We start from the raw sequence: 23,336 nt of genomic DNA, 5'->3' as shown, positions 1-23,336 counted from the left end.
ATATTTTTGTTCTGTTCATAAAATGAGTGGTTTTCTGGCAAATCCTTGGGGATTGAAGTCAATAAATAGTAACTGCTGAGTTTTAGACTTCATTCAAAAAATATATGCAAATGCAAAACCTTTTATCCTAGCAACTTTAAAATCTGTCCAAATGTCTTGCATGAAGAGCTTGAGGACTGTAGTATGTATATGTGTGTAGGAAAGTGACTGGGTGGGGAATGCCACTGACTGCATAAGTAGCAGCATACTACAGTAATATGCAATTCAGCAGTGATCTGCTGTAGTAAATGTGATACAGAGACAAGCAAATTAGCCAATAATGAGATCTTACCACGACATGACTAATATGTCTCTGAATCACAAATTAGCACACCACGGGAGAAGGACCTTTTTTTAGCATGAGCTATGCCCTTTAGTGAATCCCCATGATTAATATAATGTTTTTCTTTAGAATAGTTCAATATCATTACACACTTGTATTTTAATGTTTTCCTTTTCATTTGACAACATTTATACACGCCAAAAATAGCAAAAGGAAAATGTGTTTGGATTAGCCACCTATCCAATTAAGTTATTGTGGGGGTTTGGCATAATGGTTAATGTGTTTACCTTACAGGTACAAAATACAAAGTCTGAATCTCACCTTTGGGGGAAGTTGGCTAGGCTTAAAATGGCTTACAAGGGCATCTAGCCTGGCACTTATCTATGAACCTATTAGCGCCTAGAGCTAATCACATTGTTTTCTACTTCAGGCCTGCAGTAATAGTTTTGTAGGCTGCCTTGTCGCATTCAAGCCTGAAGTGCTATTTGAGTATCCATGTTGTTTATGTCTGTCAGCATACAATACAGATGATTATTTACTTAAATATTGTTATGCTAAGGCAATGTACTACACTTGGACATATGCGTCAGCCAACAAACAAAAGAGGAAAAAAAAAAAAACAGCTGTTAATGCAGCAAGAATAAAGTCATACACTATTTTTTTCATTTTCCTATTCCGATAGAAAAAAGTGATATAATATAAGAAAGTCGCATTTGAATGGTTACACAAGTAAGTATGGAGGTGTTTACAACTTATTTGAGTTTTAAAAGCTGCAACAGTTATTTGTAGGCAATGATCGAGGAAGGTGCGTAAGACCTGGATTAATCTCAGATACACACATAACACATAATTATGATCTCCATCAGGACATTCTGGATGGTTATGTACTCAGTGTGGACAAAACATGGAAGAGGTGTTTTCGGACATGTGTGTATGGAATGCCAATGCTGGAGAAGTCGTAGAGATCCATGATTATGACAAAGGAAATGATACAATGTTACTACAGAATAACTTCAGGAATCAAACACTACCGATCAGCAGGTGTTCTGCAGTTCTCTATGCCTGTTTTAATGATAATAGAGGTAATGAATATATTATCACAAGTATAAGAACCAGCCTATTTTGCCAGTAAGAGTGTCAAGGTACACTTTCATTTTGCAATATCCATAGATAGGACAAGGGGATGATAGAGATGGTTGCAGTACTTAGCAGGGGTAAGTATTCCCTCTTATGATGTATGCAGGGGTGAATAGTCTGTCAAAATGTGAACATTCAGTGATTTTAATATGTTAACACTTAAGAAATACATAATCAGCAAACATATATATTTATTTATATATATATATATATATATATATATATATATATATTTCATGATTACCCTATTTCTGTCTGATATACAATACACTTGACTAAATTATCCCCCTTCGCACCAGAGGTGTTAATCTTCTTGATGTTGTCCTCGCAAAAATGTCTCCTACTTACACACCCTATTTGCTATTAACTCATTGTCCAATCTGCCTGTCTTGCTTTGACCTTCTCTGCGATAACCTGCTTTGTTGTCACTACTAACTCTTCTAAATTCAGGGATACTCCAAAACCCATTTATTTGCAATTTACTGATCTAATTAATAATAACAAATGGTACAGTTCGTCAGCAGACATTATAACTGAGCCCGTTGCCTACTGATCTGAATTTTCCTCTGTCTAAGACAGATGCATTATGGTATCTGTACTAGTCTGGCATCAGCAAAACAGCAACTTTAAAACTAAACCGATATAGTGGAAATTCTACATCAATAAGTCTAAAAAAAGCTCCACCCATCACTGAACAATGTCCACTTCATTTTTATACAAGAGATTTAAGATGGTAAGTAACTCTCTAAAACTTGACAATATCCCTGAATGTCTGCTGAAAAGTGTAGAATAGCAAAATTTCTTCAGCCAAAGTGTCTAAACTGGTTATGTCCTCAAGGTGTGGAAATGGCAGCTGAGGTGCCCTTGCATAAAGGTGGTCTGTCTGCTGATACTGGAACTTGCAGGCCTATTAGTGTCACTAGCATTATTTGCTAGGTTATGAAACATTATAGCCAGATTAATAAATAGGTGACCTTATCTCCCTAGATGCACACCAGTTTGGCTTTGTAAACGGCAGATCATGGCTTCTCAACCTGCTTGAGTTCTCTAAAGGGTTTCTGATATCATTAACATGGGGCATACAATCCAGACTGCTTATCTGTGTCTTGCCTTTGACACTAGCTGTCATATTGAGATTACTGAAAAACTATACCAATCCAAAATGAACCCATACATAGTTTGCTGGATTGGTAATTGACTGTCTGACAGAACTCAAGCTGTTAAGGTCATGGTATTTGCTCTACATAGAAAAATGTCACCAGTAGTCTCTCACATGGTCTCTTTTTTGCCCCTTCCCCTTTGGTATATATTTCTGTGATCTAAATGTAGATGTCAACAGGCTAAGGCAAACTAAGTTTGATGATTACTACAAACTGGGAGCAGTTACCCCCATGCTGACACCCAAACAAATGACAAATTAATTATGAGCTTACCCTCAACACCATGAAATGCAACATGCTTTCCTTAGGCAAATGTAGTAGCAGATAACATTCTTCTTAAATTTGACATAGTCATCAGAGACTTTGTTATGTATGTTGCTAACAGACTCTCCCCTGATCAATATGTCTCTGTGATGGTTTGAAAAACTCTTTCAGCCATTGTGTTTGAAAATTCTTTTTCCTTGCACAATTTATCCTTCATGGTATCTCTTCAAAGTTGTTACAGTCCTACTTTATTCATCCTTTATTAGGTCCATCATTTAATATAATGCTTCTTTGGCAAGTACCATGCTAGGCACATATATAAGCTTAACAGATGTCAAAGTTTTCCTCATCAAAAACATCTCATGTCTCTGTACCCTTAAGTATTCTGATTGACAAAAAGCACTTCTCACTGTCATAAAGACTCCTGAGAGGTGATCTCTGCTTACCCTTCTGTATTATGAGCAAACTAGCATTCTATGAACTCCAGAACAAGTGGGAATGCAAAATCTCCTTTTAAAGATCTAAATGTATATTACCACATCAACAACACTTGATGGCATAATGAACACTTAAGTCAACATCTCCTCCATTTTTTGTACAGGCTGCTGTTATGTATCAAGCAGAGTATTTCCCTTAGCAACCTTAGAAAACAGTCTGGATGACTAGATGTCCTATCACAAAGTTTCGCCAGAGATATGTATAGAAAGTCTTCTTAATGTGAGAACTTATTAGTCTCCACTAGCATTGCTTGATGTGACTGTGCTTCTAGAAGGTCTCATTTAGTAAGAAACCTATGAACCGCTGATACATTTTTGTATTGACAGTGCACATGGTCAAATGCAGCATATTTATTCCGCATTGGGACAGAGCTGAAGTCATTTGGTAGAGTAATATGGACAAATGCACTTATAATAAATATTTTGAGATTTGTACAAACTCATGTCAGACTTTTATAGTATTTTCATTTTGGTACGAGTTAATTATATGAGAACTTAAACAAATAAGGAATGCAGTGTGCCTCTGTATCTAAAGCATGAAATCTGCAGATAAGTTTTACATATAGTCAATGAAGTATTATGGTTGACATGATGTAGGCGATGTGTTTTATAATCCTGCATACTTTAGTAGTTGTACATACATTAATGTATACAGTATTCTGTGTGGTGAAGCATGCTGTGATGTGCTGTAGAGAGACAGTTACATGAGAAATGAGCTACGAAAAGTGTGCAATATAGTACTGCAGCCAGTTGTTACAGCATGCAGTATGTTTGACAAAGAGTGGGTGATATACACTGTGCAACTGTGCAGCAGTTGGCACTGTGCAGCAAAAGTTAAATTAGCCAATAAGGGTAAGCATTTCAGTTGGGGTATCCCTGCACTTGCATTGAGCAACATAAGCGTAAGTAGTTTATAACATCAGACATCAAGTGCAGCCTAGTTTGAAATAGGTGGTGGATGGTAGCCTGCACAGAAATGAAGGCTCAGGTAATAAATAGGCCTTTGTTCAATCAACAAAGATTACAAAACAGTCAATGTCACAGGTTTCACCACTTTAGAAGAAAAATAACAATAAATGCTCCAAAAATACACTTGATCACAATTTAATACCCAGAGATATAAAAGCAATTGTGAATAAAGCAATTATCTTGCAAGTATTTGCAGATCAAAGTACTTTCAGGTTAACCTGTAAAAAAATAATTGTAATATGGTAATTTCAAGATTAGAGAAAGTTCTGCACATTTTAGTGTAGGTAGTACAAATGTGTAAACTGGCATTTAAGGGTAAAAATATTTCTGCTGCAGGGCAGGGTTCAGGGTCTAGTATGGGTATTTCATCTAGTGGCTCCACAGTTCAAATCCTATTTCCAAACATACAGCTCATTCACAAATGTTGTCTGTGTTTATCAGAAGCATGTATCCTTAAATATTTAATAACTGAAATAAGGTAGCTGTCCAGATTCTTAATGTAGAATTATATGTAACTGGTTCTGAGCCAACTAAAGTGGTGCAGATGCTTCATATCTATCTATGTCCTCTGTAGCATTGTGCTAAAGAGGTGGCCTGGTTCCTGGACAGGTCTAGCTAGGTAGGTGGAAGGAGATTCTCAGGGAGTGTATGGTGGGGGTTACGCCACTGCTTAACTTTAGGGGTCAGAGCTTTTAGAAGTGTAGACATCCCTAGCAGGAAGGGAGCATGCACATAGACGTGTGTTTGTGTATTCAGTTTCAGTTATTTATCTACCTTTTGCAAAGCAGTGGATGACACTGAGTTGGATGCAGTTTTTCAGAAAAACAACAGGAACCAACAGCTCCAAAACTCTAATGAGAGAGACGCGTAGTGTGAAAGCATTATACGTGGTGTTTCAAATTTTCTGCACAACTTACCAGACAGTTAAAAAAAATGTTACATTTTGAGCTGAATGCAGCAACTCTGCCCATCATTGCTAACAAGGATCTGGTATAAGTGAATAGTTTACATCACCTTCAGTACTATATCAACATGCCAGTACAAATCAGAGACAAATAGCAATGTATTGTAGACAGGTCTATGATGTGCTGACCCCATGACCAGTAATGAGAACTGATGGTTTCTTCTAGCATCCCTAGTATGCTGTGGTCTAGTAACAAAGGTGATTCAAGGGGTTGCAGCCAAGACAGGTGACAGGAGGTCACATATTAAGTAGAAATCTGAACAATTCCTATTTTGAATGACCCAAACTACATTCTGTTTACCATATAGCACAGTATTACAATACTCTTTAGAAAAACATAGCAAAAAAATGAAAGTATGCCTTAGATTCATGAGACAGAAGTTTCCAGTTTGTACAGAAACTGATTAAGAGAGTACTGATGTAATAAAAGCACATGCTAACAACTGGACAAAAAACACTACATAAATAGAAATGAAAAGGCAAAGAACTCTGACTTGCTTGCATTTTATCAGGAAATTAATGAATCAGATATAGCAGGTGTTAAGGGGCTAGAAAGTCACCATAGTTGCTTGCAAAGAAATATGTATGTCTGTTTACAATGGTAGATCATAAATGATTGATATGCTTGACTGTACTGACTATGGCCCTAATTTACCCCCAAATGATGCTGATATCACATTTTATTCACCACTGCCTGCAATGTGGAATGACCTGAGAGCATCTCTAATCACTGATCTTGGGCAGAGATGCATCTCAAGCCTATCTGTCCCCTTAGGTAACTGCCATTCTTGGCTCTGTTCTCCATGGTAGCTACAGATAGCTGCTCTCCTCTTATCAACACATCATGTCCAACCCTCCCTTTGAAGAGGTGCAAGTAAGCAAAGCCTCAACATTCCTCCCTCCCACCCCCAACTACAAAAAGATGCATGGTTCACTAATTGAACTTGAGTAACCTAGGCCATAGTCAGGACTTTGGGTCTCTATGCCAATGGAGGCTGGCTATCGGAACGAAAAAAAAAAGCTAAATTATACAGTATTGTCTCTGTTGCACATTTATTAAAGGACAGACATACAGGACAGCTCATAAGATCTGCTTAACCATCATTAACCCTTTTATTGTTTCACTTTAGCCTGACTCCATGGTGTACAGGGATGAAGCTCTATCTACAGCTCATGGGATCTGAGTTTATTAGCAGCTCAAGTGCTGCTGGAATAGGGAAGGTGAGGACAGGCATGACAGGCCTTCACCAGCATCTCCACTGTAAGTGTGGGAGGTGGCATGATGACCTGCATCAGCATTCCTGACTTAGGACACTTAATGGAGATGTTCCCAGGCAGTAGCCAATAAAATGAGATTTCAGTATACCTCTCAACTGTCCAGATTTTCACACAATGCCCAGATGTTTGCCTCATATTTGTAGCCTGCTTCTCATAAAATTTTATTTTTCTGGCAAATCACCAGCAAATCATTGAGGACTGATGTCAGAAAATAATGGCAGACACTTGAGTTTCAGACTTAATATCCTTCAACAAATTCATGACAGTGTAAACCGTTATTCTGTCAACTTTCTAAGTTTGTAAGAGCAATATTTTAAAAGTGTCCCTATTGTTGGGCCTTTGCCCCCCATTATTTGTGGCTTTGTCCAGATTTCCTGCTCTAAAAGGTTGAGCGGTATGGATATCAGAATGACTAGGGTGGGGGGAGATTAGGGCCATAACCAATACATTCAATCACATTGATATTTTCTAATCACTACCTTATGACAGCAAAAAGACATAAATGTTTCTTTGCTAACAACTATGGTGTCTTTGTGTCTCATTCTGCACATAAATCAGGAAGAGGGAAGCATTCCAGGGTTATGCCAAGGCAAGCATAAGGAAGCCCCCTGGAGAAGAAACTTCAGATGAATCCACCAGGCTGCAGGGAAGGAGCTAAGCAGGAAGGATGTACCCTGTGAATGACAGCTTGTCTGGCACCCCATTCATGCTCCTGCCTCCGAAAGAGAATAATGAACTCACTGGGGAACCAGTGAGCATGAGGGTCACCCCTGGGCTGAGGACTGCATGGAAATATTCACCCCTGAGGAAGAATAATGGGGTAAATAGGATGTTGGTGGGAGGTCTGAAGTTGGGTATGGTGAAAGTTAAAAAAAAAGTTGTTTTGCTTCAATAAATGAAATAACAACTATGGGAATGTATTATCTGTATCCCTTTACAGAATCTATGTGTGGTGATCGGAACTGCTTGCCTTTCCAGTGAAACATTATAAAAAACCTTAAATAAATACTTTTGTACAAAATAGCATACCATGCAGTACAAGATATGTCTTACACTTTACAGTGCTTATTACATGTAAAGAATGGACAAGATTATATACTCTGAGGAAGGCCAGCAGAAATATGGTAAAAATCTAACACTTGCCCTTCTCTTCCCACAAAAAAGAACAGATGTTCAGTGAGTTTTTCAATAAGAAAGCTGAAACTATTGATTTACACTGAAAATATAAAATGTTGTGAAAACTGATGTATTGTCACAAGGCCTTTTCAGAAACAACCTAAAAGGACAAGTCCATCACTAACTTTGAATTTTGTTGTTGTTTCTGAGAAAGACACCACATGGCATTATCACTTTTAACTCATGTATATATAGTATGCCAGCATAACCTTTATTTTTTCTAATACTATGAAAATCTATTGTACATGGGTGGTTACTTGGGTAGTGGCCAGGATACAAATAGTATCTGGCATGAGTTGCTTATTATTCTCCATATTGTGTAACTTAATTGGCTCTTTACCAGTTTCTGAAACTGTGAGTTGAACAAAAACTAACAGCTTAGTTTTATGTGGAAGTTAATCCCCACATACTCACAAGCAGGAGGTCCGCTCCCTGCACTTTGCACTTTAATATAATCATCTCTTAAGGTCACTGCACCTTAGGAACAAGGCAGAACCCTAAATGCTATGCATGTCTGTTATGAAATTATGCTTTATCCAAGTCCAATTATTTGAGCAGTTTGGCTGTTATGTATCTGGCATTTTTCTCATCTGAGTTTAGAGGTCTTAGTGATATTTGACACAAATTATGCACTGTTTGCAGACTATTATTTCTTGGAGATAATTTATGAAATGTCCTTGTATCGCCAGACATCATATGAAATACATTCTAGGTGCTGTGTTTATGTTACTTGTGATGTTTTGTACTGTCCTGATAAGTACATTGACAGAGTATATAGTTCCTACCCTTATAGAGGTTACTAAAAACTGTAAGAAGGAATTCTGTCAAAGCATACATGTCATGTGAGAGTCGTCTGAGTTAAACTTGTAATTTTGCATATCAGAGTCTCTCTCTCTCTCTCTCTCTCTTTCTCTGTCAAGATCCATAGAAATAATGTGTTTGGCTTCTAACAGTTCTTCATTGACTCTAACATATGTTTATGTTTGTGAACAGTCAAAGTAAGAAGTGTTGAAGAAGAGAAGTTAACCATGGGAACCAAGTTTATGTCTTTAGAAGGTAGGCTTTCTACAACAATCTTGAATTACTGCATTTCTGTTTTTGCAGATCAAGAAACTCATTACAATTTTCCAGAAGGAGGTACATACACAAATTTTAAATCAATATTGTATCTTGACTGCCTTCTATAGCAGAGTTACCAAATGTATTTTTTTATACTGCATTAGGAAGCATTCTTTTTTTCTTTTTTAATCTTTATTGTATTTTATGAATGGGTGGCCACGGTGGTGCAGTGGTTAGCATTGCCACCTCACAGCAAGAGGTTCTCCAGTTCGATCCTCGGCTGGGGTGCCTTCTGTGTGGAGTCTGCATGTCCTCCCTGTAGTCACATGGGTTTCCTCTGGGTGCTCTGGTTTCCTCCCACATCCCAAAGACATGCTGCAGGTGGATTGGACACTCTAAATTGGCCCTAGGTGTGAGTGTGTGCCTTCTGTGGAAGGTTGGGCTCCGGGCTGGCAACTCGACACTGTAAAACTCCACTGCCAATCATGAGCGGACAAGGTGACCCACTGTGGTGACCCCTAACCGGGAAATGCCAAAAGAAGAAGATTGTATTTTATGAATAAAACACAAATAACACCAATAAAAACATTTGTCAACAGTGAAAAAGGCAACATTAATCAGTGATTCCTAATACATACCAACATATACTATACAAATAATAAACTATATACAAAAATTCTAGTTGCCTAACAATGTAGATTAAACATTTGATCTTTTATGATTTATCAATTTATCCAAACTTATAGAAGTTAGCGGCCCTCACAGAAGAAGATTGAGAAGTAGATAAAGAGGCAATATAGAAATTAAAAGTAAAGCTGATCCCCAACCCAAAAGAATGTAAGATATGTATCAGACTTTACTGTAAAAAAGGATCAAATAATGTTATCCAATATTCTAGAAAGCGCAACAAATAAAACTGCATCTTGGTTAAACAGGATGATGCCCTGTAGTTCATTCATGTCCAAGTCTCCATAGACTATGTTCCTTACCATGTCCTGCCAAGCTGCAGTTCACTCCCTATTGTCCACAAAGCTCATGACATACTAGAGGCACTCACCATCCAACTAAATACACTATTCATGGGAAATTTTAACTACCCCTCTATAGACTGGGGAAAGTACAATGTCTCTAACTCATAGGCACGTTTCCTGGGCTATATCAAAACAAGCACCCTGGACAAGGTTGTGCGCACCCCAAATCTAACACCAAAAACAAACCATCTGGTGGAATCTTGCAAACAAAATAAGTCATGGTCAAAATCAGAAATAGCAAATTTCACAGAGTGAAGAGCTCTCTAATTCTACTAAAGAATAAATCATGATGTCCAATAAAGTCCAACAATACCAATTATGAGTTCAGAAAAGCCTGCCAGGCTAAGGACAATCACAAGTCCTTTTTCAGCTATGTCACAAGAGTGAAAGGTAATACTCACCAGTGTACAGAATGGGAAGTAAATGGAACAACCTTCACTGACCAGGGAGACATAGCAAATCTGCTGCCTGATAAATTAGCTCTAACTTCATGCCCCACTACCCCCTACTACCCCTTGTGAAATATCTTCTAGCATATTCCCCAACTATCAACAGTAGCAGGTCTTAGTGGTGCTCACTAAGGCCACAAACACTGCTTCACTGAGCCCTGACAATATCCCTGGCTGCCTCCTAAATAGTCTAAAACATGAACTAACAAGACTACTTAAGGCACTGTTCAACTTCAGCCTCAAAACAGGTTATGTCAAAGTCAAAGTAAACTTTATTGTCATTCAGAAATCACACAAGCGCAAAAACTGAAGGAAATTCCGTATCTTCAGACTCAATGTGCAGACAACATATAGACTATTTTCACAGACATTTACACATGTAACACCTGGCTATTACATCACAGACATGCAGGTAGACAGACTAATGTTGCACATAATTAGAAACACATTTTAACACTTTTTGAACTGAACACTTACTTGCATGAGACTTTAGTATTGCACAGGTACTTGGTTAAGACATTGCATTGATCCTTGCACAGAAAGAGACATTGAGTATTGCACTGTGAACATTAGAGTATTGCACTATGGACCTTAGAGTATTGCACTATGGTTAATTTATGGATTTGCATGTATTGGACTGAAAGAAGAGATATTTTACTGCATTGCTACTGCCTTAGATGGCCTATAAGTTACAGTCATGGTGAGTATTGCACTAAGTATTAGGTGAGACTGGTAACCAGGTTCTTGCACAAATTGAGACAGTTTCTACTGACCCAACTGGACATCATGGAGTGTAGTGGTTACTAGATTTCAGCAGCCTGATGACATTAGGGAAGAAGCTGTTCCTGAATCTTGTAGTTCTGCAACGTATGCTTTGGAAGCGCTTTCCAGATGATAGATGCAAGAACAGACTGTAAGCAGGGTGAGTGCAGTCTTTAATTATTCCTCTCAACCTGCTGAAACATCTGGATAAGTACAAGTCATGGATAGGTGGTAAGATGGTCTTAATGATCCTCTCAGCTGTCTTAATCACTCTCTGGATGGATTTGCACTGAGAGGTAGAGCAGCTTCCATAACATACTACGAGGTTGTTTGTCAGGATGTTTTCTATCGTACCTCTGTAGAAGGTAGTGAGAACTGCCGATGGGAGATTTGCTGTCCTCAGCCTTCTTAAAAAGTGCAGCCTCTGGTGTGCTTTCTTGAATATGGCATTTGTATTTGTTTTCCAAGACAAGTCCTCATCGATGTGCACTCCCAGAGTGAAGGGGGAATGTTTCTTGCAATTTTTCCTGTAGTCCACAATTATCTCATTTGTCTTGTTCAAATTTAGTGCTAAGTTGTTATTTCCACACCAGGTAATGAGTTGTTCCACCTCATCTCTTTATGCTGTTTCATCATCACTACTGATGAGGCCCACCACTGTTGTGTCGTCAGCAAACTTGATGATGTGATTTGCATTGTACCTGGCTGTACAATCATGTGCTAACAGGGTGAACAGCAAGGGACTTACTACACATCCTTGTGAAACTCTGTGGAATTATGTGCCAGTTGAATGAAGGGCCACAATGGTCATCCCTCTTCAAAAGGGTGGACCATCAACTGATCACTCTAATATACACAGCCATGGAAAGAATGATCATGGAAATGATGAACAAGGACTTTCTCAACTAATAGACATGGACCCATCCTAGTTTTTCTTTGTTAAGAGAAGGTCATGCCTACTCAACCCATTAGACTTCTTTGAGAAGGTCACCAAGGCTATGGATGAGAGGAAAACTATGCATAGTGCCTACCTTAACCTAGACAAGGTATGTGATACAATACCTTACTCAGGAATTATTGATGGACTCTCAGAAGGAGGCATAAATCCCTATATTACTCACTGGAATGCTGGCTAGCTCATAGATAGACCCAAGAAGTCAGGATTAGTGAGACCACCTCCACCAGGAGATCAGTCGCCAGTGAAGTATCCCAGGGCACTGTGCTGGGTCCAGTCCTGTATGGCATCTACTACTCGGAAGCCAAGACTAATGCTAAAGGCCTCTGGCTCACCAAGTTCAGAGATGACTGTAACTTGGGAGCTATCATAGATTACCCCCATAGCACTGGCATCCTACAGAGGGTCTATCACAAACAAATGACTGCTGCCAAACCCATGGATTAAAACTCAGTGTGAAGAAATGTATTATAGTGCCCTTTAGGAAATCATCCACTCAAGCTAATTACTTGATAAAACACTCTTATGAGCTGACCTAGTATTTATGGATCTGGTAACATATGTAAATAGTAATTTGGCCTTTGACCACACATAGCCAAGATAGTAAGAAAATGGTTCTATGTTGCCCAAATCATAAGCAAGGGTACAGCATCCAAGTCCAAGAAAGTTCTAGTACCACTTTACTCAGCCCTTATCTGACCCATCATTGAGTGTAATGCCAGCTTTGCTAGCTACCTAATCAGGCACTTGCAACAGCTGGAATGCCCTCAAAGATTCCTCACCAGGAGATCACTATAAGGCCCTATTTCTATACTCAATCTTCTACAAGTTACTAAGGGGTGATCTATACCTGGCTTATAAGGCATCCTCAGATTTGGCTGTGATCGATTTGTTGCACATCTGCAAAACAAACAGCACTAGCGACATTAAATCCAATGACCTATACTTTGCTTGTGACATAAATAGAACATACTGGAGAGATTAATATGTGTCTTCAAGGATCCCTGCACTGTGGAATAAGCTTTCCGTCCACATGAGGTAGAGTTCACCCCTGACCCCATTCAAACAAAATCTTGATCATTGAATGTGAAATCTCATATTTGCCTCTGGTCTGGTCTCCATGTCTCTGATGGACAGTGGTCGACAGTAAGTAATTAGTTCACAAGTAATGTTCCTCCCCCTTAGCTGCCTCCTTATTAACATATCCCACCAAATAGATGGCCAAGGTACTCAGAGACAAAAATGGGTTGGGTTGCACACCTAGGCATGTAAATATGGGGGACATCATTAGCCTAGAATAAACCTATGAAGCTGTATTTAAATATCATTTTGATTCTAAATGGCCTGATGTGTAGAAAAGCAATTCAAGTTACAGGCATAGGGACATAGGTCTACGTCTAAATTTTGTATTTTCAAAACATCAACTTACTTATGGACCAGGCCATAAGATCGACATTTTGAAACTTCAAACCATTTAAATGGAGCTCACCATACAGAGCAGAATGGTATATTTACCGTTTTCCTCAGTGTGGTGTGATCTCAGAGTTGGTATATTTGATTAGCAGGGGATGTTGGTGGGTGCAGGGAGTAAGGGGGTGCAGGGGATGTAGGGGTTGCAGGGGGCTTGCTCCCTCCAAAAATGTAAAAAAATGTTTTTGTTTTTATTTTTTTTTTTTTATTTAAATTTCAAAATGTCAAAACTTCAATCTTATGGTCTCGATCATAAGAAAATCAATGTTTTGAAAGTTTGAAATTTAGAAGTAGACCCAAAGATGTGTATGCACCATTTAGTTTTCTGACTTTCTGAAAAAATGTCCGAGTATGCAACCCTTTGTAAGTTACCAGTAATGAATCCTGATCAGATGTTTGATTTAAGGCTTGATGGAGGCATGGCCTGTTCTAGCCTTCAGTAGTCTGACTATGGATCATCAATATATTTATTGATTTATTTCTTGCATGTCTGTATGTATGTGTGTATATGCATGTGTGTGCGTGCGCGTGTGTGTGTGTGTGTGTGTGTGTGTGTGTGTGTGTGTGTGTGTGTGTGTGTGTGTGTGTGTGTGTGTGTGTGTGTGTGTGTGTGTGTGTCTGTGTGCACACGCACAGTGTGAATAATGGAATGGATTGCTTTGTTATTCAGTTTTGTAATGTTCTACAGTGTAGAAATACGTCTGTTTCAGAATTTAATTGTTTCATCTTTCAAACAGTTAAACTAAGAAATGCAGAAGAAAAAAAACAGAACATTGAAAAAAGCTTCACAAATCTAAAGGGTAAGTTCTCTAGCAACGTAATGATATTGTAAGCATGCTAGTTGTGAAATAATGAAAAAAGCAGAATATTCTAAAGCTTGCTGTCTTGAGATTACAAAATATTGCTCTGATGTTGAATCCAAAAAAAAATAGTGAGTGGTGACTGTTGTATATCCTGCATGTGGGGTACTTCTTCTGTAGCATGATCATTTTCTCTTAGAATGATTAGGCATATATGCACACACCGGGCACTAGCTGAGTGACTAGTTAGTAAAATGTGAGTTGGAAGAGTCAGGCGAACGTTATTGCCACTCTGCTGTTGAATCATCCATCTTGGTGCAAGTAACCTGGTGATTCACTAGAAAACATAGATAAAGTTTTGCAAGGCAATGTGTGTAGAATGCTTCTTGTCATTTCCGTCCTGCATGAAGCAGCCATTTGAAATGAAACATGTCAAACTCCTGAACAGATGTCCAGACCATAGTGTGAGATACAGTGATCATTTGTATGTTTTGCAGGAGTCTCAGAACTTACCTTTACAACACCTGGCCCAGTGACATAAAAGAATAAAGCAATTTGACTTTAATTAGCAGCTCCCAAACTGAGAGGGATATTTTGGAGAGGGTGGGAGCGAGAATGGGCTAACAGGGCTTTGCAGCAAAGATGAACTGAGTTAGCCACAGGACACTTGCCCTGTTTGGGGAATGAACTGGACAGCTCTTACCTCCTACAGGAGAAATTAATTAGTGCAGAGAGGGAAGCTGATTGTGGTTGAAACAGCCTCAAGAAGGCTTGCTGCTAACGTAGACATCATGCATATTCTAAGAAGGTCAATTAAATATTTACAGTTTAATCATGTTCTAGGCCTATGGTTGGTAAAAGATCAACAGTATTTCCTGTCTGGTTTGACAGATGAATGAATTTGATTTTTGTGGCGTATAAATCTCCAGAAGTTATACTAATATATTCTTGGGGTACATAGCACTTAACTGAGCACATTAATACCACACTTTATATATCTGACAAAAAATATTGACAAATCCCATTTTAATTGCATCTGTTATATAGGGTTGAGCTTCCACATTTTAGTGATTCTTAATATATTAACTCTGTGGTCAGTAAACCTTAGGGATAACAGGATATTTCTTACCCTGCATGTACAGCAGCCTTTAAGTTACTGTTAATAACGTACTTGGATTAGGAATGCACTAAACTAAGCCACTCAGAAACAAAGAAATGTGAACTTCTTAATAATCAGACATTTGGCTGGTCAATGATTATTGTGTCACCTGCCCTTAGGACTCCTAAAAAGGTCATGTGTCGGTATTCCTATGTCAATGATGAGCTTCTGATTCTTTTCCCTTGTGCTTTGGTAGTTAATAATATAGATATATTCACTACTTGTAGTTCAAACATTCTATTTTTCTTATCATTTTCTTTCTTTAAACTTTTTACCATGTTACTGACTGTACCCTAGATGGAAATTTCTAGAACACCTTTGTTTTCAGTCTTGTAGCTTAGATTTACTGGCATTACTGCCTGACATTACTTGATTTATGGATTATGATGATGTATCACTTTAAAATGACGCCACATGTTTCACCATATGTTTTATATATCTAAGTTTATAATTTAGATAGAAGAATTATGAGGGAAATTACATTTCACAAATGTCAGTCACACATATAGAGTAACCATTTATGAATTCCTTTTTGTGCATTCTGGCCAGGGTAATGTCTTGACCATTTATGAATTCCTGTTTGTACATTCTGACAAGGTAATGTCTTGATCATTTATGAATTCCTGTTTGTGCATTCTGGCCAGGGTAATGTCTTGGCCATTTATGAATTCCTGTTTGTACATTCTGACAAGGTAATGTCTTGACTATTAATGAATTCCTGTTTGTGCATTCTGGTCAGGGTAATATCTCGACCATTTATAAATTCCTGTTTGTGCATTCTGACAAGGTAATGTCTTGACCATTTATGAATTCCTGTCTGTGTGTTCTAGCCAGGATAATGTGTTGAAAAGATCCATCAGATAATATTTAGAGGGTCAAGCTTGATGGAAGTCATTAGCTTGAAATCTAATAAAGTGCCTAAAGACTAAGCACTCTTAAAGATAGTAACACGCACACACACACACACACACACACACACACACACACACACACACACACACACACACACACACACACATATACAAGACAGTGGTTAAAAGAGTAACATGTTATGTTATCTGGGGAGAAGTTCAGCATTACAACAATAAAATATTATGACACATCCTTGAAATTAAAAAGTTTCCATTCACAGTCTGCGTACTTATAAAGTCCACTGGCATTTAAGTCACTGTCTGGCTAGTATTTTCTTAGTTTGTTCTTGCCAAAGCCCATGCTTTATCCAAATACACACTGATATGCTGTAGTTAACTTTCAGCATTGGCCAGTAGCCAAGCAGATCAGTCATACCCTGGGATATTACTAGTACCTTTCACCTTTTCATCCACATGACCTACACAAACAATTGCATTACTTAGTGAAGATGGTGTTAATTTAATACATTTATTTTCTTGTCTCACTTCTGTTGTTAATTTGATGAGGCTGTCAGTTGTAAGAAAAGGCCAGCAAAGCAATCAGTAATATACTTAACATGAATTACTGAAATATTTAATTGTCTATTCCAGATATCTGAACTGAAGATTTGATAGATACAACTTTAATGATTAAACTGATTAGGTACCTTCTTTCCCCTGAACAGAGAAACTGAAAACTGTTGAAGAGCTGAAATTAAACACGGAGACAAAAGTGGCATATTTAGAAGGTACTGTGATTTTATATTGAAATAAAATGCTAAGAAACTATGCTAGGATGATTCTCGGGGCCTGAATCGAAAAAAAAAAAAAATACTTGCTCTTAGTATAAGCCTGTTTATAGACCGGCCTTATACCGCTGAGAACAACTCTTTTGGAATTTGTTCCTTGATTAAGTGTTTTTTTATGTACTCTGGTGATGAAACTAATTTTAGAGGCTGGATATATATGACCTGCAACAAGGTCCTTATGGCACAATAAAGGTAGGAATGGGAAATTCACACAAGAGTTCAGTTAGTGAAAACAATAGCAGGGTTAGTAAAAACGTGCATCTTTTGGGGTAGCCTATGTAATGCATATATCCTGGTAATTAATGTAATAAACTTAACAAATGAACTGTATACCAAAACCTTAGCTTTAATGCCTACAGCCTTTACTTTACAACATCATGGTGCATACCTTTTGACTGTCCATATTTTTGGTACTCCCCAGTTTATTTTCCATATTTTTACTCAATTTCCCCTGACAGTGAAAATTATTGAGAGAAGTCCTAAGTTAATAGTATCAACAATTAGAAAGTGTTCCTAATTTGGGGCCTTTTCCCTAATGATTTTTGCTTTGTTCTGAACTCGAGGTAAAAACTGAAAAATTATCCCCCTCAAAACTGCAAGCTTTACCTTTCAGTCCTGACCTCTGTGGCTCAGCAGAGTTTTCTTGTTTTCTACTGTCTGCATGTGTTACTCCTGCCTGCCATAAACACTGTGGTTGACTTGCTCTGTGGTACAAGTTGTAGCTAAAAAGGTCAAAAAAGGACAGATTCATGTACTGAGCTAACAAACTACCCTGTCTGCACCCAAATCAGCATCTGTCTGGCTGTAACAAACAAAACAGTACTGTATTTCTAATATGATTTTATACATCTCAAACATGAGCTCAGATTTCTTGTCACTGCTCTTATCTTCCACGTTCTGCATCATTCATAAAACAGTTTCTCAATGTTTCAATTCTTTATATGCTGTTCTAAAAGAATGAGAGGAAAATCACATAGAAAAAACTCAAATACTAACACGCAGTTCCCCTCTGAAGCACATTTCTATCATGTTACTATTACAGTCTTAACAGACAAGAAAGTTCATAAATCTGAAGAATGTACAGTCAAGATGCCATCTTGTTTATGTTGTCTAATAACACCTACAGCAACATTACATACTTTTCTTTCCCTTCTCTCAGTGCCAACAGGTAAGCTTTAGAGTATGTTTTTTTCACCACTGTTCTTTCTTTTCCTTAATCCATTTTCAGTTTGTTTTCCATAGTGAGATTTGAAATTAAACATATACAGTTCTTACCTCCTGCATGACACTTTCTTCTTTCTTTATTCCCTCCTTTCCTAAGGATCATCTGTCTTATTATCTTCTACAAATTGTTGTCATTACCTCCTTTTCTTTCCAATTTGCAGCTACATATGATTTCATTTTTTGCTCATTATAAACTTCTGTTAGCTCTTTTTTTACATCACCTTTTCTATTTAATACATCTCTGACACCCATTCATTCCTGTTGCCTTGCCTCGGTTTGCTTTTCTAATTGCCCTGATTACAACCTCTAGTGTGACCAGCTTATGAAATTCCTTTTATTCTTTTTTATCAGTCTGTCACATCAACATTCAATTTTTCTTGTTCCTAGGATGTTTCTTGTTGATGTGGGTATGCCCTAAAAAAATCCCATCTTCTTTCATGTTCATCTGTTTTCTATCAGTACCCCTTCTCTTTTTCTTAGACTATTTACATTTGCCTTATCCCGTTTCATATAATCTTCAGACTAGGGATTTTCCAGACTTTTTCTCCTGTCTCTACTAGAATTAATTTCTTTCCTGTAGATATTTTTCTGCCCTGGTATAACTAGCCTTTCCATATTTCATCTAATTCTGGTTCCTCCATCTATACATATTCCTTACAACACTGCCTCTGTCTCTGTGACTACTTCCTTCTGCTTTCCTCTATACTGCCCTTCCTCTTGCTTGAGTCATCTTGTCATGGTGACCTTAATCCCAGATCGCCTTTCAATTTCTAGCTAATCTTCTCTTGCTGGCTTTCTTCCATAATCCTTCTTGGTACCTCCCAAGTCTAATTTCATCCTCCTTAGACCTCTGACTGGTTCTGTCTCACTTCCCTTCTTCACTTTCTTGTCTCTACTTCCTCCTTTTGTACAGACATTTTTGACTATTGCATTGTCCATGATTTCTCTCTTATCTCAACATCTTCTACCTTTTATGGCCTTTCTTCCTTATTAGGAACCGATCTATCTTGCTACCCTGATCTTGCTTACCTAGCAAAGATGGCCTGTCTCTTGTCCTTACTTCTCTCTCTACATGTTATCTCCCCCTTTCTTTCCCTCCCACTTTTGGTTTCAGTGATACTTTAAAGTTATTTTCTACAATGTCCATCTCTGCCCTACTTTCCCATCTTTTCCCCTTCCCTAGAGATGACAGTGAAAAAACCTTCACCTTATTGTAATGAAAAAACATCAACCTTATTTGGTCTGCAAACACTTTTTACTTTCCAGTCTACCCCCATGCATTTCCTTTTCAGGTAGTCCACTTCCCCTGCCTCACTTGTAAGCATATTTATTTTCCTGAATCTATTATCTCTTCTTATTTAGTATGACTTAAATACTAGAACTCAGAGGTCCTTCTTAGCTATTGAAAACAGGCTCAACAACCAGCTAATACTAAACCCAAAAAAGACTAAACTCATGGTTTTTATCCCCAAATCTATGAATCATCTTAAATCCTCCTTTTCATTCTCTTCTTACAATAACATACCTATCACTGTGAAATGACATACTAAGTTACTAGGGGTCATCATTGATGACCATCTTAAATTCGACCAGCACGTCCTCACAACATTAAGAAAACCTACCCAAAGCCCGTCCTCCATTACAGGAACAATAATTCTTATCCAGTAAAGCCAGAATCACCCTATCCCATGCCTACCTTCTCCCCAGCCTACTTTATGGCTCACAAATTTTCAACAACCTTCAAACCACTCTGCTAACAAAACTAGAAGCTACCTACAACAAAGTTTCTAAATTCACTGCTGGCCACTCCTACCACTCACATCACTGTCTAGCTCTTATAAAGTTAAACTGGCTAGAGCTTCCTCACCAACTACTTCTCTCCCAGCTTCAAATAGTACACTCCATTTTGTATCTGTCCTCCTTCTATCCCAGCATTACCAGTCTGATCTCCCCCTACACTCCACTAAGGACCCTTCGTAGGTCATAACAAAGCCTTCTTTCAACCTACAAGCCCAAAACTAATTAGGACAAAACCATTACAGCTACTCCCCTACCCAATCACCAACATCAATTCAAAATTGCTACTAAAAGCTTTTTGAACAATACATGGATCTGTCAATGTAACCACCTACCTTGAAAGACCTACACCTACTATTCTCTCTCACTCACACCCTACCCCCTTATGTTTCTCCTATCCTTTACTCTTAAACAGCACATTGACTTAGACATATCTAAATCAAGTTTAATACTCTGCCAGTATGACTGTAAATTATCAAAAACAGTGATTGTAGTTGAGACCTATTGATGTAACCAACGTACGTACCTCGTAAAGTGGTTGTACGGACTGAATGATGTTGCTAGAAAGTAATTATGCTCTGTGATTTAATCAGTTACCTGTTATTATCTGTTTACATTTTTATTATTATTATTGTTATTATTATTATGTATCTAGTTTTGTTATTGTATAGGTCATACTCAGTTGTGGAGCTTTTCTCCCAGCCAGGCCTCCACTGAAAAAGGGTTCTCACTCAGTCAGACTAACCGTGTTAACAAATGTCAAATAAATAAATAATTAAATTAAAAAATAATAAAATGACTATTCTGTCTTTTGCCCCTTACATGAGCATCTTCTTAACTTTCCTTCTATGTCATTCTTTATTTTTCAGTCTTGTTTCTTTAGGTAATCAAATTCCCTTCCCTCTTGCATTACCTTATAATTCTACATCATCTAATGGGGTTTGATATTATCTTATGCTCCATGTTATCCCCTAGAGTCTTTCTCCAATCATCCTCCCTGTTATCATCCCCTAGAATTAGCCTGATTCCCTCAGTCTATCATCTGGATTCATGGTGCTTATGCCATCTCTGTGGGGTCTAGCCCCTTTGGCTCCTTCTGCCCCCTTGGCCTTATCCTGCAATATTTATCTGATGCATTGCCTTCAGTACTGCTACTTTTTTCTTTTAATTCATATTTCTCTTTTCTAGTTCCTCTAGGAATCTTCTTTTTCTATCTTCTGTTCTTCATCTCTCATGGATGCCCACTGTTCTCACATCCATTTATATTCTCACTGTTCTTCACTATGCTCTGTGTGTGACGGCACATCTGGGATACATTTTCTCCCTTCCTCAGTCATTTATACTTCCTCATCAGTCCTGCACTGAAGTTCTTATCTCAATAGATCCCCTCTGAATACATATACCACTTCCACTGCTGCCTTGAATCTTTTTGTCCCTGCTGTACTTCTCTTGTGGCTCCTTTCCTTCCACCCTTCATGTTGAAGTTACAAAATATATTTACCTTAGTTTTAGGGTCACAAAGTCCTGTTCTTGTCTCTTTTTTTGTGGCTCCAAGTTATCACTTTCATGTTGAGTAGTTATCTGTTATATTGTCTTCCATAATTTCTCCAGTGCACTCTACCTTTGTTCTCTGTTATCCAGGGTGCACCACTCCCTCACTATTTCAAGTCTACCTTTTTTCTCTTTTTATTACTTGTTTTTATGCATTAGCCCATTTTTTCATGTAGTGCCTTTCTATAATTTTTTTCTATCCTTTGCCTCTCCATCCCTTATTTTTAGCATGCTGGTTTGTTTTCTCTTCTTTCTTCACATAGGTCTCCTTCTTTATCTTTTAACTGCCTGCATCTGCTTGTAGAAGTTCTATCCTCCTTCTCTTTACATTCTTGATTATTTTTTATCCAGATTTCTTAGGTTCATAGGTTCATACTAGGCTATCTGCCCTGGGGCAATTATAAGCCTAGCCCGATTCTGTATGGCTTACGCCACCCCTTGATTTGAGTATACTGTGCCCTTTTTAAGGTTTAGTTTACTGTGCCTCTGTCTAATAGTGACACGGGAGTAATCCATGGGACAAACCTATGATCCCCCATCCACTTATCGAGATTCTTCTTGAAGAGATTCAGTGAGGTGCTCTGCCTCACATGAACTGGAATTCTATTCCAGAGCAAAGGGAGCCTCTGGGTTATGAACCTGTCCCTCCAGCAAGTTCTATTTATTTCTGTGCTGAGGTTCAAGTCCCTCAAGCATGTGGCTCTAAGGGATTTAGATTTACTGAGGTGGAGCATGTCCATTAATTCTGGATTTGACATAGCTTTGTATGTCAGGTATAGATCGCCTCGAAGTAGGCGGTATGCAACTGAGTAGAGCTGGAGTTTTTTTAACCGAGCAGCATATGGCATCTGTTTGAGACCCTTGATCCTCTTGGTGAGATACTTTTGGGGTCTTTCTAATTGCTGCAGGTGTCGGGTAAGGTACATCCCAAAAGGGGCATTGTATTCTATGATGGGCCTGATGAGGGATGAATAAAGGGGCACGATTACCTCTCTTGATCTAGATGTGAAACCCTTCGTGATGAGGTGGGCTATGTAGAAGGTCTTTCTAACCACTTTGGCAATGTGGTTTTCAAAGGAGAGATTGCTATCAACTTGGGTCCCCAGGTCCCTAATAACTTTCTCTGTACTTAATGGGTTTCCGCCTATGTGGTAATTTGTGGGCACATTGTTTTTGCCAAAGGGTATGACTATATTTTTTGGCATTTAGCTTTAAACCATGGCGCTGACACCAGTTATCTGTCTCTGTGAGACCTTTTTGAAGGATGTTTGTGTCAGCTGGAGAGTTGATTATGGCGCCCAGTTTGCAGTCTTCTGCGAACTTGGTGAGCCATAGTCCTCCCACGTTTGCCTGTACATGAAAAAGTATATACCGAACAAGAGGGGTCCCAGGACAGAACCCTGTGGGACACCACTTGTGACCAGTTTCGAGTCTGACATGGCTCCAGCAACTCTCACTCTGTGGGTTCTGTCTTTGAGCCAGTTTGCAACCCATCTTGTGACATAGGGGTTTATATTTAAGCTGGATAGCTTATCTATGATGCCCGAGTGGGGTATTGTGTCAAATGCCTTTGCAAGGTCCAGATAGGCTGTGTGGACTACCTTCCCTTCATC

General features: G+C 38.4%; 1 protein-coding gene across 4 annotated transcripts in view; it reads left to right on the top strand.

The window, feature by feature from the left end:
- The window catches only part of TRAF3IP3 (TRAF3 interacting protein 3), a 967,079-nt gene that overhangs the window by 856,849 nt on the left and 86,894 nt on the right, over window positions 1-23,336 (top strand). For 3 of the 4 annotated variants that reach the window (XM_044077128.1, XM_044077126.1, XM_044077129.1), the window contains 3 exons: window positions 8,761-8,823; window positions 14,231-14,293; window positions 17,029-17,091. In XM_044077128.1, coding sequence (XP_043933063.1) covers window positions 8,761-8,823; window positions 14,231-14,293; window positions 17,029-17,091 — 189 coding nt within the window. The remainder of the gene's footprint in view (window positions 1-8,760; window positions 8,824-14,230; window positions 14,294-17,028; window positions 17,092-23,336) is intronic. The other variant, XM_044077127.1, reaches the window with a different exon arrangement.

Source organism: Protopterus annectens, chromosome 7.part0 (assembly GCF_019279795.1).
Source record: "Protopterus annectens isolate FY-2018-M chromosome 7.part0, PAN1.0, whole genome shotgun sequence".
In the NCBI taxonomy this organism is placed as follows: Eukaryota; Metazoa; Chordata; order Ceratodontiformes; family Protopteridae; genus Protopterus; species Protopterus annectens.
The sequence above is the reverse complement of the archived record's forward strand: the minus strand, read 5'-3'. Positions and strand labels throughout refer to the sequence as shown.